General features: G+C 34.4%; 1 protein-coding gene across 5 annotated transcripts in view; it reads right to left on the bottom strand.

Moving 5' to 3' along the window:
- The window catches only part of KIF23 (kinesin family member 23), a 141,953-nt gene that overhangs the window by 7,166 nt on the left and 118,630 nt on the right, over positions 1-16,157 (bottom strand). For 3 of the 5 annotated variants that reach the window (XM_043989238.1, XM_043989232.1, XM_043989233.1), the window contains 16 exons: positions 14,154-14,259; positions 13,555-13,691; positions 13,186-13,295; positions 12,760-12,930; positions 10,387-10,428; positions 9,667-9,779; positions 9,397-9,518; positions 8,734-8,836; positions 6,125-6,204; positions 5,917-6,036; positions 5,602-5,761; positions 4,933-5,091; positions 4,130-4,287; positions 2,780-2,953; positions 2,297-2,476; positions 1,489-1,800 (listed from right to left, as the gene is read on the bottom strand). In XM_043989238.1, coding sequence (XP_043845173.1) covers positions 1,489-1,800; positions 2,297-2,476; positions 2,780-2,953; positions 4,130-4,287; positions 4,933-5,091; positions 5,602-5,761; positions 5,917-6,036; positions 6,125-6,204; positions 8,734-8,836; positions 9,397-9,518; positions 9,667-9,779; positions 10,387-10,428; positions 12,760-12,930; positions 13,186-13,295; positions 13,555-13,691; positions 14,154-14,259 — 2,247 coding nt within the window. The remainder of the gene's footprint in view (positions 1-1,488; positions 1,801-2,296; positions 2,477-2,779; positions 2,954-4,129; positions 4,288-4,932; positions 5,092-5,601; positions 5,762-5,916; positions 6,037-6,124; positions 6,205-8,733; positions 8,837-9,396; positions 9,519-9,666; positions 9,780-10,386; positions 10,429-12,759; positions 12,931-13,185; positions 13,296-13,554; positions 13,692-14,153; positions 14,260-16,157) is intronic. The other 2 variants (XM_043989234.1, XM_043989235.1) reach the window with 2 other exon arrangements.

Raw genomic sequence — 16,157 nt, 5'->3', positions numbered from 1 at the left:
TTAGACTTCAACATGAAAAAACTGTCTAAAAAACCCAGATCCACAAAACAGATTTATATTAACTATTCTGCTGCACTTCTAAATCTTTAAGATTCTGGTTTTAGTAATGAAAATATAAAGTTTCATTACATCCTCTTAAATATCTCCCAGCCAAATAGTTTCAATAGACTTTAAATTATTTACAAATATTGAGCAGCCATATCAAGGCCTGGCAAGTAGCTTTAGAATTTTAAGAGGATTCACTAGAGTGGATCAGATAAAGACCACACACCAACTTTTGCTACCAAAAATAAAGGATTAAGGCAAAATTTGTAAAAACAAATGCTCTGGGGGCAGCTAGGTGGAGCAGTGGATAAAGCACCGGCCCTGGATTCAGGAGGACCCGAGTTCAAATTCGCCCTCAGCCACTTGACACTTAACTAGCTGAGTGACCTGGGCATGTCACTTAACCCTCATTGCCCCGCCTCATCCCCAAAAAACCCCCAAATTTTTAAAAAATGCTCTCAATACATTAAGAAATCAATTGCTTTGCAACACATTATTTTCTAAAAGAACAAAAAGCTAAAATTTCTACCCTTCATTAACATTGGGGAGTTTAGGATAAATTAAGATTTTACTAATTATAAATAATACTCAATGAGTAAATGTAGGAAAAAATCCATTTTAATTAAAAAGAAAATTACCTTAATCCTTATTATGAGCAAAAAGTATGAAACATACCTGCACCATTCTCATGCACACAGTGTACTATAAATTTTTTAGGACAAACGATGATAAATTAGAATTGACCTATTAGCACTCAAAACTGCAATACCAACTATACAATCCTATATCTTTGGATAAAGGGAGAGGAGATTGAGCAGGGGTGGGAGGTATAGAAAGGGGGGAAGGGCGTTGGCATGCTCAGGAGGCAAATAAGGAATGCTGTAAATGAAGAAAATTAAAATTGAAACTGTTTTCAACATGTATAGTCAGGGTTTGTGTGACACTCATAGATCACTTTACCATGATAGTTCAAAAAAGTTTAGGACACCAATATCCACAATGGTCATAGATTTCTGATATCTAAGATGTCCAAACTGAGGAAATAATTTTTTTAGGCTTGATAAATGAGTATCATAATTTTAAGGTAATATGAATGAGTAGCATTGAAATTAAAAGCAATGAGATTTGAACTAGTTTACATTGTTAAAATTCTAGGCTTAACCAATAATCTTCTAAATCAGGGGTTCTTAACCTGGGTTCCATGAACTTGGATAAGGAAAAAAAATTACATCTTTATTCCAATATAATTTATTTCTTTGGTAATCTTATATATTTCATTTTATGCATTTGTAAACATTATTCTGAGATGCCTTATTCATAGGTCGCACCAGACTTCCAAAGGGGTCCATGACACAAAAAAAAAGGTTAAGAACCCCTGTTCTAAATTAAGTTAAAAGAAAAAAAATAACTACAGCTACAATACTTTAAAATATTGGCACTAACCCTGCAGCACTGCTCCTCTTCTATTGCTATCTCATTTTTATATGAGGGAACCACCTCCCTGCCTCCAGGCCAGTATATCCCTCGCCTTCTGTCTGATACGATACAATTTTTATTTTGTCCTGGCTCCTGTTGCCTACGCCTTGCGAGAGATGTGACATTGAGAGGTGTGTTGTACGGAGGAATTTTCTGCTCCCATTCCGAAACACAGGAAGCTACAGAGATACTGCTGCAAGAATTTGAGCGCCTATGAAGCTGTGGCTGGCTCATGAGTTGTTGACCATTGGAAATCTGAGCAATATAGTTAGCAGAAAGCTAAAAAAATTGAAGAAAAATTAATTAGCAACACAATGGACTGAAATGCAATGATCTAACAATTACTGTAATATTATTCTATATTTTTTCTAAATGTACTACTTAATGTTAACGTCTTAGTGCACTTATTTATTTCTAATTTTTAAAGAAAACTGAGATTCTAAGAAGCAGAGTAGAAAGCTAGCCTTGGAATAGGGCACAGCTGTCTTTGACCTATACTAGCAATGTGACCATGGACAAGTCACTTAACCTTTCAGTGTCCTATAAGTTAAATTGTCAATCTACATCAATGGAGGGCTTTTCCACACAGAGAGTTCCCTCAGAGTGTGAGGGATCCTGAAGAAAAAAATACACAGATAATTTGGGAAAGTTATTAGGTTATTCCTTAAGAGAGGAAAGTAACAGATAACTTATTCTAATAGAGAATTAAATCAAACAATGGAATTATAAATTATATTCTTTGGTGTTTGTTACTGTCAAACTACCAATAACCTACAGTTATCGGAGATGGAGAAACTGATCTTTGAGAAACTTTTTCTCGATCTCGTTCCCGTGATGATCTCTCTGGTTTATTATTCTTTGGTTCAGTAACAATAGCCTTGAGTTGCTTCAGTTTCTCATCTTTGACCCAGAGTTTATTCTGCATCTCTAGCTGTTTGGCAGCCACACGACGTTCCTAAAGATTAGCAATATAAATTTATATTCAGATTTAATAGTAACAAAAATTAAGCTGCTATTCAGTCAATCTCCTAAAAGTGCCTTTTCCCCTATTCCTTCTGTGCAATATCTACCTAACATCTTGCCATAAGTTGTTAATAACTTTGTGTTTTTTAGTAGTGGAAAGGTAAGAAAAACTGATTTAATTGTAAATAATGCTGTTATCAGGATTTAACTCTACCCAAAAGTAGCATAATTTAAAACAGAAAAACTATCTGCAATCTCAACTTATCAAACTCTGAAAATGAAGCCTCCTACGCACACATTCTTTCTCCCACTTCATGGTAGTCTCTGTCACCATGCCTTGCAGCCTAGCCTCCAATCTGCGTTTGTCAGAAAATTGGCGCTGAAGTTTTTGGCTCTGGTTTTCAAGTTCCTGTTGCAGATTGCGCTTATCTTCCTCATAGATTGTAGTAGTTTTCTCTAAAATTTCAATCTGGAAAGACAGATTATTATTTTTCAATATGTTTGGAACACAAATAATTTATGTAGCTAAAAAGTTAAACTCTTCCTCCTCAATTTGCTCCAGGGAAAACTAAAAGAAAAGTTACTTCCTTTAAACATTAATTTAACATGTTCATTATATCCATCCAGACCTGGAAATGAGAACACCAATCAAATCCTTCTCCCTCAGTCAAGCTGCTTGTTTTTAGGAGAGAACTGTTTTTCTCCTAAGATGAAAGCTTACAATGATAAGTTTGGAAGTTAGTAAGGTAGAGCTCTTCTCCCTGAGGCATGAAGTAAATCTAGGAACATGCTTAAGACTTGAGAAAGAAAACACACCTCTGAGATTGCTCACAAGCAACAGAACTGAGAAGAGTTATGTTTTACAAGATTAAATATAGCAGCTACTGGCTGTCTATTTTTCTTTGGGAGTCCTGTTGTTGACTCAAAATGTTAACTCTATAAAAATAATAGCAGCTTACTTATGAAACCCATAAAGGTTTGAAAAGAGTTTTGCTCAAAACCATCTCCTAAGTAAAGTAGCTCAATTTTACAGATAAGGAAACTAATGCTCAAAGACCCTCTCCCATGGTCACACTGCTGATAAATACCAATCAGTAGGTGGACCCAGGTCTTGGGATTCTAAGACCAATATTCTTTCAACTCTATTATGATGTCTCTGCTCTCCCTCTAAGTTGTTTCAAGTTCTTTCTCGATTTTATGTTTTCTCTATCTCTCTTCCTCTTTATACAAGATAAACATGAGAAAATAATGTCCATGGAATTATAGGATTTGGAGTTGGAAAAGAATTCCTCAATTAGGAATAACCTTCAACTATATACTAACCACTGTTTCTGATATGCCTATAATTTCAGTACCTTAAAACCTAGGCTGGGAATCAATTAAGACTTAGGTTTAAATCCTATCAATGGCTGTGTACCTGGGGACAAATCATTTAACCTCTTGGTATTGCCAGGCAATTCTCTAAGAAAAAAAATTAAATTTTAATTTTAAATTAAAAAAAAAACAATAAAAATTGCTGAACAGTTGCTAATCTGCATTGGTTGAGGTCCCTCATCCAAACTCCCTCCACCAAGGGAAGGACAGGCCATAAACACCAGCCCACTCCCCCAACCCCCAATGCCACTAAAGTAAACCAACAGCAAACCTTATATTCCAAAGTTTTAGTTTTCTTTTCCAGTCGTTCTATTTCAGCTTTCTGTCCTGAGATCACTTTTTCCTTTTCATTTAGTTTGCCCTGAATATAGTTTTCCTTATTTAAAACAGCATTATCAAAGTCTTGCAGCATAGCTCTAAAAGCAACCACTGTAAAAGAAAAGTTATGAGGGTAATTTTTATTCCAAAGCCCAAATATTTCAACGTTGTTCAATCAAGACTGTGAATATACCTGCCATTAAGCAAATATTGCCTCTAACAATAGCTGATAAACTAATATTATTATTAAAAATTCAGGCAGAAATTCAAGCAGAAGGCTTGCAATTTTAAATTACAATATGTTTCAAAAATGCAGACGTTGAAAGTCATGATACCCAGAATTATCATAGACTTTCAATACAAAAATTATTTCTAGACTTAATTTTTCCAAAGTTTAACACAATCAAACCTTCCTCATTTTGAGTAATTCAGTGGCTCTAGAACATCACTCAAGGGCCAGATTTAAGATCCACCAGGAACAGCATAAAGAAAAGAATTACTAGTGCAAGTAGTATGGACACAACTTTTTGCCATGGGTCCTTCTAAAATGCTATTGTGATTAAATATTGTATCATGTGAATTTTCTTATTCTTGACAGAACATATTCCTATATCAATACTAAGGTGAATGATGAACTGCACTTAGGAAAAATGCAGTTTCTTGCCTATTACAAAATATACCTCAATCCATTCTAGCTGAAGATTATATTCTACTATAAATCTCATATCAATTACAAAGCACTTCAATTGAAATTACCTTGCTTATTAAATTCTTCTGTCATCATTTGTCGAATATGATGGCGTTTCTCTAACACTTCAATCAACCTTGGAAGCGTCTGTTCATCATTAACATCTAGAATTTCACATGACGGTAAAGGTGGAAAACTCTGCAGAAGTATCTCTGTAACTGATTGTTCTGTATCAGTGAATTTAAATAGAACACAAAAAGTTATAAAAAAAGATAGCTACTTATTCAAATGTGTTTCACTATTACATTTCAAGCTTTACAATATGGAGCAGCTAGATGGCGCAGTGGATAGAGCACCGGCCCTGAAGTCAGGAGTACCTGAGTTCAAATCCGGCCTCAGACACTTAACACTTACTAGCTGTGTGACCCTGGGCAAGTCACTTAACCCCAATTGCCTCACTAAAAAATAAAAAAAAAAATATATATATATAACCAGCTAATTTCCAGAAGAATCATACCTTCTAGAAAATGTAAATTGTAAAGAGTTGATAGGACAAGGGAAACAACTAAATTTAGGCTTTAGTTCACATTTTTATTCTAGCAGTTAAGTAAAATGTTGATTAATATAATTAATTAGAATTACATATCTTTTGTTTTAGTTTAGAAAGAAATGAATACTATTATATGGAATTAGTAACTTTTGAAGGTATGGATAATAGGTATAATTACAAATCATACCATCACCAACGGGTCCTCCTCGAAGCTCAAGTCGGCGTGTAAGTTCTTCCCTAAAGGCCTGATTTCTGTAACGTCGGCCTGGAGTTAAACCACATATTGCCTTGTCTACTGGTCTTGCTACTTCAACTTCTTGGGTCATTTCTGCAAATCGCATCACTTGCTAGGATATAAAGCAAATAAACAAATATTTTCTGTCTCAGAAATTACTCAATAAAGTTGCATTTCACAAGAAATTTTCCTAATCAAATAAGAATTTTAATTATGTTTTCCTATAGAGATCCAGAAATTTCTGAAGAATACATCAATTAAAATTACCAAGCTTTCCTCATAATCTTCAGCCTTTGGGTTCACACACACAATCATACGCACTTTGCCTTCCCCATCAAAATAGTTCTTGAATAGATGGGTTAACTTTGAGTCTCGATATGGAACCATCTGTAAAGACATTAAAAGCCAAACCAATTTATCTACCAAGTCAAAATAAATAAGCCACAAAACTGCCTGAAAAAAACCTCTTACTCACCTTGTTAGTCCCATACATTTGGTTTTCTCGAAGAACTTCCATGCATGTTCTTAGTGTCATTAGTGACTGATTAATATTACCTAGGAGAAACACATAAATTTCATAGCTCAACATATGACAATATAAATTTAAATAAAAACATTAGGTGAAGGTTACAAAGCAGAAGATTTTGTTCAACAAAAGGAAAAAAAATGAATAAAAGAGGTATCCAACAGTAGTATAGACCCTCCAATATACTACATAGATGTTGTATGGTCATCTGTAGTGGATGCTGCAGAAGATTCCTTCCTGAATGGGATATTAGATTAGATGATCCTTAAGTATCTAAAGTCCTTTCTGACTACGAATTCTTTGAGTTTATGAAATAAAATTTCAAACAAAGCTTACATTAACTTTTTTAAAGTAACAAGAAATTTACGAAGTTATTTATAAAAGCATATTTCCATCAAAATATCCATTATGACCAAAGCTTTTCCATATCATATTATTTTTATTATAAATTAAAATTTACACAATTCTTATGTCAAGGCCAACAATTTCCAACCCAACAAATACAACAACACACACTTATGGTGACTACCATTATGAAAGGATACCCAAAATTACATATTATTTTACTCAAACTGATTCTGAAAGAGATTAGTATCTCTGTAGTGGATCTATAAAAAGATATTAGAAGGGGGGCAGCTAGGTGGCATAGTGAATAGAGCACTGACCCTGGATTCAGGAGGACCTGAGTTCAAATCCAGCCTCACACACTTGACACTTACTAGCTGTGTGACCCTGGGCAAGTCACTTAACCCTCATTGCCCTGCCCCCCCCCAATATATTAGAAGCAAAGAAATCGTGTACTTATTAACATTGTTTTTTTAGTCTCTTGATACAATCTGAACATTGTGAAAACAATTATATTTTAGCTGAAAACATTCTTCTTTCTTTCTTTCTTTCTTTTTTTTTTAAGTGAGGCAATTGGGGTTAAGTGACTTGCCCAGGGTCACACAGCTAGTAAGTGTTAAGTGTCTGAGGCCGGATTTGAACCCAGGTACTCCTGACTCCAGGGCCGGTGCTCTATCCATTGCACCACCTAGCTGCCCCCTGAAAACATTCTTTAACAGACTCTCTCCTACAACACTGTACTTCTAAAGAATGGCATTGCAGGTAAACCCAAAGACTCTAGCCTGTGGGATAAGAACTCACCATTTAACAAAAATAGCTAGAAAACTGGAGAATAGTATGGCAAAAACTAGGCATAGACCAACATCTCACACCGTATACCAAAGTAAAGTCAAAATGGGTACATGATCTTGACATAAAGGGTGATACCACAGGCAAATTAGAAAAGGAAGGAATAGTTTACTTGTCAGATCTATGGAGAGGGGAAGAATTTCTGACCATAAGATGAAATAGAGAACATTATGAAATGCAAAATGGATCATTTTGATTAAAGTTTCTTGCACAAACAAAACCAATACAACCAAAATTAGAAGGAAAGCAGAAAGCTGGGGAAAAATTTTTATAGCCAGTGTTTCTGATAAAGGCCCCATTTCTCAACTATATAGAGAAGTGAATAAAATTTATAAGAATACAAGTCATTCCCCAATTGAGAAATGGTCAAAGGATATGAATAGGCAGTTTTCAGATGAAGAAATTAAAGCTATCTACAGACATATGAAAAAATGTTCTCAATCACTACTGATTAGAGAGATGCAAATTAAAACTACTCTGAGGTAACACCTTCACACCTATCCAATTGGCTAATATGACAAAAAAGGAAAATGATAAATGTTGGAGAAGATATGGAAAAATTGGAACACTAATGCATTATTGGTGAAGTTGTGAACTGATCCAACCATTCTGGAAAGCAATTTGGAACCATGCCCAAAACTCTATAAAACTGTCTATGTATACCCTTTGACCCAGCAATACCACTAGTATTAGGTCTAATATCCAAAGAAATTATAAAAAAGGGAAAAGGACCCATATGTACAAAAATATTTATAACTGCTCTTTTTGTGGTGGCAAAGATTTAGAAATTGAGGGCATGCTCATCAATTAAAGAATGGCTAAACAAGTTGTGGTAAATGAATGCAATGGAATACTATGGTGCTATAAGAAATGAGAAGCAGGAAGATTTCAGAAAAACCTGGAAAGATTTACATGAATTGATGCTGAGTGAAATGAGCAGAATTCAGAGAACACTGTACACAGTATCAACAACATTGTGTGATGATCAGCTATGACTTAACTCTTTTCAGCAATACAATTGATTCAAGTCAATGTCAAAAAACTAATGGTGGAAATGCTTTCTACATTCAGAAAAAGAACTATGGAATCTGAATGCAGATTGAAGCATACTATTTTCACATTCTTCTCTCACAATATGACTGATATGTTAATAAGTTTAACATAATTGTAACGTATAACTTATATCAGACTGCTTTCTGGCTTCAGGAGTGGGGAAAAAAGAGAAGGGAGAAAAAATTGGAACTCAAAATCTTACAAAATGAATGTTTAAAACTATCTTTACATGTAATTAGAAAATTAAAATAAAATACTATTTGAAAAAAAGAATGGCATCACAAATAACATACTAACTAAACTTGGCTTACCAGCTTCACGTAGTCTGTTGCCTTCTGCTTTTGTCCTATTGGTTCTTTCACTTCCAGCAAGATCAACTAATGACAACTGGCTTAAAGTGATTTGTTCTTTTTCCTGATAGAAAAAGTATGGATTCAAATTTATCAAATTATTTTTCATTATTGGTTTATGATCTCTGTTTTAAACAGAGACAATAGATCAATAAATAAGCCATGGAGCCTATTGACTAGAATCTAATGCATAACAACCTTAAATATGTATGAAAGTCTACAACTAAAAGCCTACAATCAATATTTAGAACATTTCCAAATTTATAAGTTGGCATCTGGAAGATTCACATTCCCTTATCAAACTATGCCTAATCTGATAATAACATTGAAATAGTCTATACTGCCTAGACACAGAAATATAAATGCTCACAACATAATGAATAGCTAGATATATTCCAAAATATCCAAGATAAACATGAATATTTTTTCCAATATTAAATTCTATTTAATTTATCCATAAAAAAAATTCCAAGTTAAAGTACTGAAATTTAAAATGAATCAGCTAGCAAAAAATACCACTACCTATAAATTCTACAGCAAGGCTGATCCTCGTGGCTTGAGGGGACCCCAAAGGATAAGGACACTGGAATCATGTAAGAAACGATACCAAAAAGGCAGTTTCACCTGCAATACATTGTCTCCATCTGCATCCAACGGAGCCTGAGCTAGTTTAATCATGAACACACTATGTGACCTACTAGATTCACGATTCAATTGAGTATTAGCTATGCGTCTCTTCTTCTGACCTGTAACAGAAAAGTCAATCATTAATTCTGAAGTACCCTCAAAGGCCTTCATTTCATACTATTTCTGCTAAATTAAGAAGTATTTGATAAGTTTAAGTGTTAACAACACTTAGGGCACACTATATTACGTTCTGGATATGCTTATTACCTCTCCAGAAAACTTCAAAAGCTTCTTCAGTAGATTTTACTTCTACTTCTGTGCATCCTGCAACATACATGTTGTGATTTTTGTCCTCACGCAGCATTTTAGATTGGGGAGGTCTACAATAAAGAAAGTTATGTGAGACTTCTACTCATAGGACTTCAAAACTTTTGTCTAATGGTAAAAATTTCTCTCATATAGAACAGAACATAGGTAAGACAAAAGGAACTTAACTATATTAGTTATACTTCAGCTATTAAAAGAAAGATTTATTCTAATCCACAAGCTACATTTTATACTCATGTAAACAAACATACAGCTATGTCACATGCAAAGGCTAAGCAACATCTAGAACTTCTCGAATTTTGCAATAAGCAGTTAGAGATAAGCTCTGAACTTCACAGCAACAGCAAAAGAAATTCAGCATAGCAAAATATATATATATATATACAACAGAAATAGGAAACCTTACAAAAATGGTATGCCAAGTACATGACTCTTTTCTGGCATGCCAAAGGCATGGAGAACCAGAGATACTGATTGTAACAAAGATCAGCACACTCCCCCATAGTCAGATGGCAAAGAAGGGGGAGAATAATAACAACTAGTAACTATTTATGAAAATTTGGCCCAGGTGCTATCTTTGGCATTCATGCAGCAGGTTGTTGATCCCTAAAATATAAATTGCACCATCTCCTTAAGAATAGGGACAGCACAGTCACGTACATAAAATCTGTGTTCCGCACAGGAGTGTTGCAACTGTTCCACCTACCAAAGGAATAAGGTATAAGTTACTGTTCCTATAGAAGCCATCCCATTGCAAAATTTTCATCATTCTACTATGTATGATGGGCTACTGAACTTTTTAAGTAAATTTATCACAGCATTTACAAAGACTTTGGGCCATAAATATATTCACGTGCAGTTTTTCAGTTCAAATTTAGAAATGCTCAACATATTCACTTCCATTTAAGAAACAAAACAATCTTGAAACATAATTAAAACTAGTACTGAGTCAAATAAACTTTTTTGAATTTCATCTTGAAAAACATAACAAAAAAAGTATACTGAAACAAGTATTCCTTGAAACAAGTAAAGCTAGAAAAGTGATGGAAATTTGGCATATAAAGAAAGTTAAATTTTATAACTTTTCAAATCATTATTTTTCTTTACAAGTACTTAAAAATATCTGTTTTGTAATACAAAGATAAATAATGGTGATGAACCTCTGAAATTAATTCATATGTAAAGATTCTTGTTTGAGAAACTAAGTTTAAAAATTAAATACAGTAAGAGCAAAAGAACAGGATATCCTTAAAACAATCAATTCCCAACCCTCAAAAGGAGAACATTTGGGTTTGTCCAATGTGAATTAAAATTTAGAGCTGAGCTAATACATCTAAGCTTTGAAACATAACTAAGTGGCAAGCACAGAGAAAGTTACTTTCATTAAATTCTTACTAAGAATATGTCACAGTTAAAGTCTGTAAGCCAATTAACATAAAAAGATGAAATACTCAGTATAGTGGATTGTATTAATACTTATTCTAAACCTAATGATTTATCCAACTAGTGACTGCTATCCTCATAAAAAAAATTTTAGGACATCAAAAGGATCTTTAAAGTAAACCACGGGGGCGGCTAGGTAGCTCAGTGGATAAAGCACCAGCCCTGGATCAAGGAGGACCTGAGTTCAAATTCGACCTCAGCCACTTGACACTTACTAGCTGTGTGACCTTGGGCAAGCCACTTAACCCTCACTGCCCCGCAAAAAAAAAAAAAAATCAAACAAAAAATACTATGAGACTACAACAATGTAAATGGAAATAACAAATAAATTCAAAATAACCTTGGTGGAAGAGGTGAGAAAATGCACCTACTTCCTTTCTTTTTCAAGGTAAGGGAATCTACATAGTCAGATTCAGAAGACATGGTGCTTAGTTTTGCTGAAAAGCTTTCTTTGCCATTTCCTTTTTTGAGGGATATATTTGGAAATTAAGGAGATTTTTAAAAGATCATTTAAAAGAACTGGGAACAAGAGTAAGTAGAACCACAATTAATATTCTTTAATGTTCTCCTAATAAAGGCATCAATTAATGAAAAGAAACTGAAGTGTTAACTTAAATACAATCAATTGATAGATATTAGGATGATATTATAATTGAAGTATACACAATTTGTTATAAATATATACACACATATACATATCTGTATGTATACAAATCTATATATCTACCAATATTCACAATGGATCAAAAAATTCAACTTCTCTTGTATATCTGTTATTAATGTTACTATCTAAGGGTATACTAGTACTGCTTATAATACCTACTTCACAGGGTAGTTGGGAGGACAAAAAAGAAAACACTAAAGTGTTTTGTAAACCAAAAGTATTATGTAACTTGGGAACTATTATTATTCTACAGATATTCTTAAAACAAGTTTTGACCACAGCTAGGTAGTGAGGTGGATAAAGCACTGGCCCTGGATTCAGGAGGACCTGAGTTCAAATCTGGCCTCAGACACTTGACGCTTACTAGCTGTGTGACCCTGGGCAAGTCACTTAACCCTCACTGCCCCACCCCCCCCAAAAAAAAACAGGCTAAAAAACTGATAACACCAAAGCCAGATTCTTCCAAAGTATAGGCAGAGTTTATGTATACTTTTGCTGAACGATTCATACTAGACACAATAAAGTTTGCTGAAAAATATCAGAATATGGTCTGTAGTCAAATTTGTGTTTTCCAGAGTAATAGGGATAGAACTGGAACTGTGATTTCACTGATATATGGAATTTTCAAATGTAGAAACCTGCTCTATTAACACAAGGTAGAGCACCATCTCTGTAACTAGGAAACAGTATGAAGAGTTTCCAAGGGCACTGAATTGAGTGTCTTGCCTGGAAGTCTTCTCTGCCTTCAAAGCTAGGTCTCTAGCCACCACACTATGTTGTCTCTTCAAGGGTAATACTGAAGTTAAATATTCTGACTATTGTATTTCTTGAATGAAATATCCCACCTGCATATTTTTAGCACATTATATTGTGAGATACATTAATACAACTACACATCTAGATATAGAACTAAGAAAGTTACTTACTTTGGTTTTATAGGATCAAATGGTACCTCCTCTAATAAATCATATATGTAGTTATTATAAATTTCAATATAAGAGACAAATACACCATAGACACTGTCTTCATCAATTTCTTCTGCTTTGCAAAATTCTTGCACAGTTATCATATCTGCAAATTCTGGATCAATCTGTCGTCTATAAAAACAAAGGTAACACAATGAGTCCAGTCCTCTAAGTCACAAAGAAAAGGATGTTTTTCTGGATCAGAGCCAGATTGGTCAAATATGTAAATAAGTACATTTGGTCAAATATGTAAATAAGAAATGTTCTATGTTAGTCCCACTAAAACAAACACACCGATTTTCTCACCTGGGATGGGATAAACCGTGCCTAATATCTAAGATACCAATTGATGATCTGATCACAAGTTTTATACAGAAATTTACTTACTTGCTAGAAGGAGTCTTTGGAATGGGCTGGGTCTCTCTTTTCTGACGTTCTAACAAGGCATCAACTTCACACTGGATATCCATACTATTCCTATCATTGGACTTAAAAACCTAAGAATGACACATTAGGGTATGTACTTAAGTTAAATGACAGGACAAATCTCTAAGAAGAGTTAAAACTTAAGGATTTTTAAAAGGGTCAAATAGTTTAACTTTTTAAAATAAATCATCCATTAATTATTGACCATTAGGGTCTACTATGTACATAGTGCTATAGTAAGCTGCGTGTGGATAATGTAGCATTCATTTTATCAAACAAGTTAATATACTGTAGTGACTAAATGGATATAAGAAGAAAAAAATCACTTACATATCGCTTGGCTTGAAATGATCCTATGCTATTAAATATCATGTCCAAACAACGAGGAAGCAGACCCCCCTCACCGGGAGAACCAGTCATTGTGTGGGTCTTTCCACTTCCTGTAACACCGTAGGTGAACAGAAGACCTATAATATGAAAAGTCACAATCATGGAAAAATCCTAAACAAGTTGGATGTAACTTTCCTATTCAGAATTGATTAACATTTTGTAAATTAATAGAAAATAATGAAAACTGAGAGGCAGCATGAGTGAAAAATACATCTTGAAGTCAGTAAGATCTGGATTCAAATCCTGCCTCTTACACATACTATAACTGCAGGATTCTAAGCAAGTCATTTAACCTCTTGGTGTCCCTAGGAAAATCACTGAGATTAGGAGCTGCAAAGATGATGCTCAACTTACACAGGCAGAATAAATTCTACACTGGGAGTTCCCTATGTGTTGAAACCACAGATTTGGGGGTGAGAGTGGGAGAGGAGGAAAAAAGAAAACTGGGCTTTAAAAAAAAAAAAAGCTAACTTATTTATACTGCTGTAACAGAATAAGTTGTAGCTTCAATACAAATTTAGCCAGGGAAAATACCATACCATTTTTGCCATGAATGAGGTCATCTACCAAAGGGTTAGCAACAACATCAAAGAGTTCCTTCTGAGTGGTAAGAGTGCCAAATACTTGTTTAAAGGAATACTGTGTCTGTGAAGGAGGAAAAAAAATTAGAATTGTTCATGATTAAGAATAATTATATTATCTATATGTATATGTATAGATATATATAGATATAACCTATATCAGATTACCTGCTGTCTAGGGGAGGGGGGGAGGGAGGGGAGGGAGGGAGGGAGAAAAATCTGAAATTGTAAAGCATGTATAAACAAAAGTTGAGAACTATCTTTACATGTAACGGAAAAAATAAAATATCTAAAATAAAAAAAAAAAAAAAAAAAGAATAATTATATTACCAAGATCAATAAATTTCAACAAAGTTTGAAACTTTCTTTGTACTTAACTTCTATAAATAGTCAAAGAAAAACTCAAATCCTCTTTTAATCTTGAATTCTTTTACTCCTTTTTGCTAATTTACTTTAAAAGCAGTCTCATACTATACTGATACTGTAAGGGGTGAATTTTTAATAAATAAATTTTTAATAAAATAAATCTTTACCAGAAATAGCCTCATTTTATAATAAAGTGGGAAAATATGAAATATTTCATGGAATCATATTTGCATAATAAATCAGCTTTTCCTTTATTTCTATTTAGAGCTCAAAAGAACCTATTAAGGATGGCATAGCATAACCCCAATGCTTTGATTTTTTTTCAAGGATGGAGAGGGATAGATAGATAGATAGATGGATGGATGGATGGATGGATGGATGGATGAACAGATGGATGGATGGATGAAGCATTTACGAAGTGCTTATTATGTGCAAAACACTGTGATAAGCAAGACAGTTTCTGCTCTCAAGGAGCTAAAATTCTATAGGGGAAAAAATATTAAAGAAGGTTTTAGCCAAAAGACTGAAGGAAAGGACCTATGGTTCTTTGGGTGCAGCCCCAAAGTAGATGATTACATCTCTTCTTTAATGTTATTTCCCCTGATAAAATCATTATCAGTTTCTAATGCAGAATCATTTGACAGTGCCAAGACTTAGGTGACAAGAACTTTTCTGGGTCTTCAATAGAAGTGCCTATAGTATCTGCAGGAGCAGTCACCAGGCCCCATCTCCATAGGGATTTCCTGCCTAAGATAGTTGTGGGTAGTAGATTGGAAGCATATCCCAGAGGCTCTTGGGTTCAGGGTCCTAGGCTGTTTTCATCAAGGTATGAGAGGAGATGGTAGTCTCTCTATCAGGCTGTTTTTAGGTAGGCTGGTTTGCCTGCCCTTTGGGTGGCAGTTAGTTGGCAGCTAGTGGGAGATGGTTAACCCCTTCTGCACAGAAACTGTTTCCCTAGATGATGACCACGAGGGTTGGGCTGGAAGCCCAGTGATCTACTTAGAGTTCTTGTGCTTATCTTATCTACCTATTATTGGTAGCAGCTAGTCAACAGTTGTTACACAAGGTGATGAGAAAGGTGGGTTACTTCTCCATGGATGATTTCTCCCTTCAGTGACAGAGAGTCTGAGCTAGAAGCCAGTCTGGTAGTTTGGGAGACACTTTAATTCCCAACACAGCTGGGTTCAGAATTCAAGGCTGTCTCCATCAGGGTCTGAGAAGAGATGCTAGTCAATTTGATGGTGATGATTTGACTTGCCTGTCTCTCCCTCATGGTACTCTGTTACTTCAATAAGTTGAAATCTAAATATAACTCATTTTTGAGGACTTACATAAAAAATATTTATAAAAATGAAATTATTCTTATTAAAACAATGGTTATATTAATAAAGCAGATTAATGCTATAAGCCTATTAATGATCCCTTTCTCTCTCAAAGCTAACAACTATTAACTATTCCCCCAAGCTTAATTTTGAGAATTAAAGGCATACACAAAGACACTGCAATTTTCTTTTTAGGAGAAACTCCCAGTGTACATTAAATACCAATTCAAGTGTTAGAGACCAATCCTAAAGAGTTTCCTAAGACACGTAGAGG

The sequence above is a fragment of the Dromiciops gliroides genome, chromosome 2 (genome assembly GCF_019393635.1).
Source record: "Dromiciops gliroides isolate mDroGli1 chromosome 2, mDroGli1.pri, whole genome shotgun sequence".
NCBI classification, from domain to species: domain Eukaryota; kingdom Metazoa; phylum Chordata; class Mammalia; order Microbiotheria; family Microbiotheriidae; genus Dromiciops; species Dromiciops gliroides.
The sequence above is the reverse complement of the archived record's forward strand: the minus strand, read 5'-3'. Positions and strand labels throughout refer to the sequence as shown.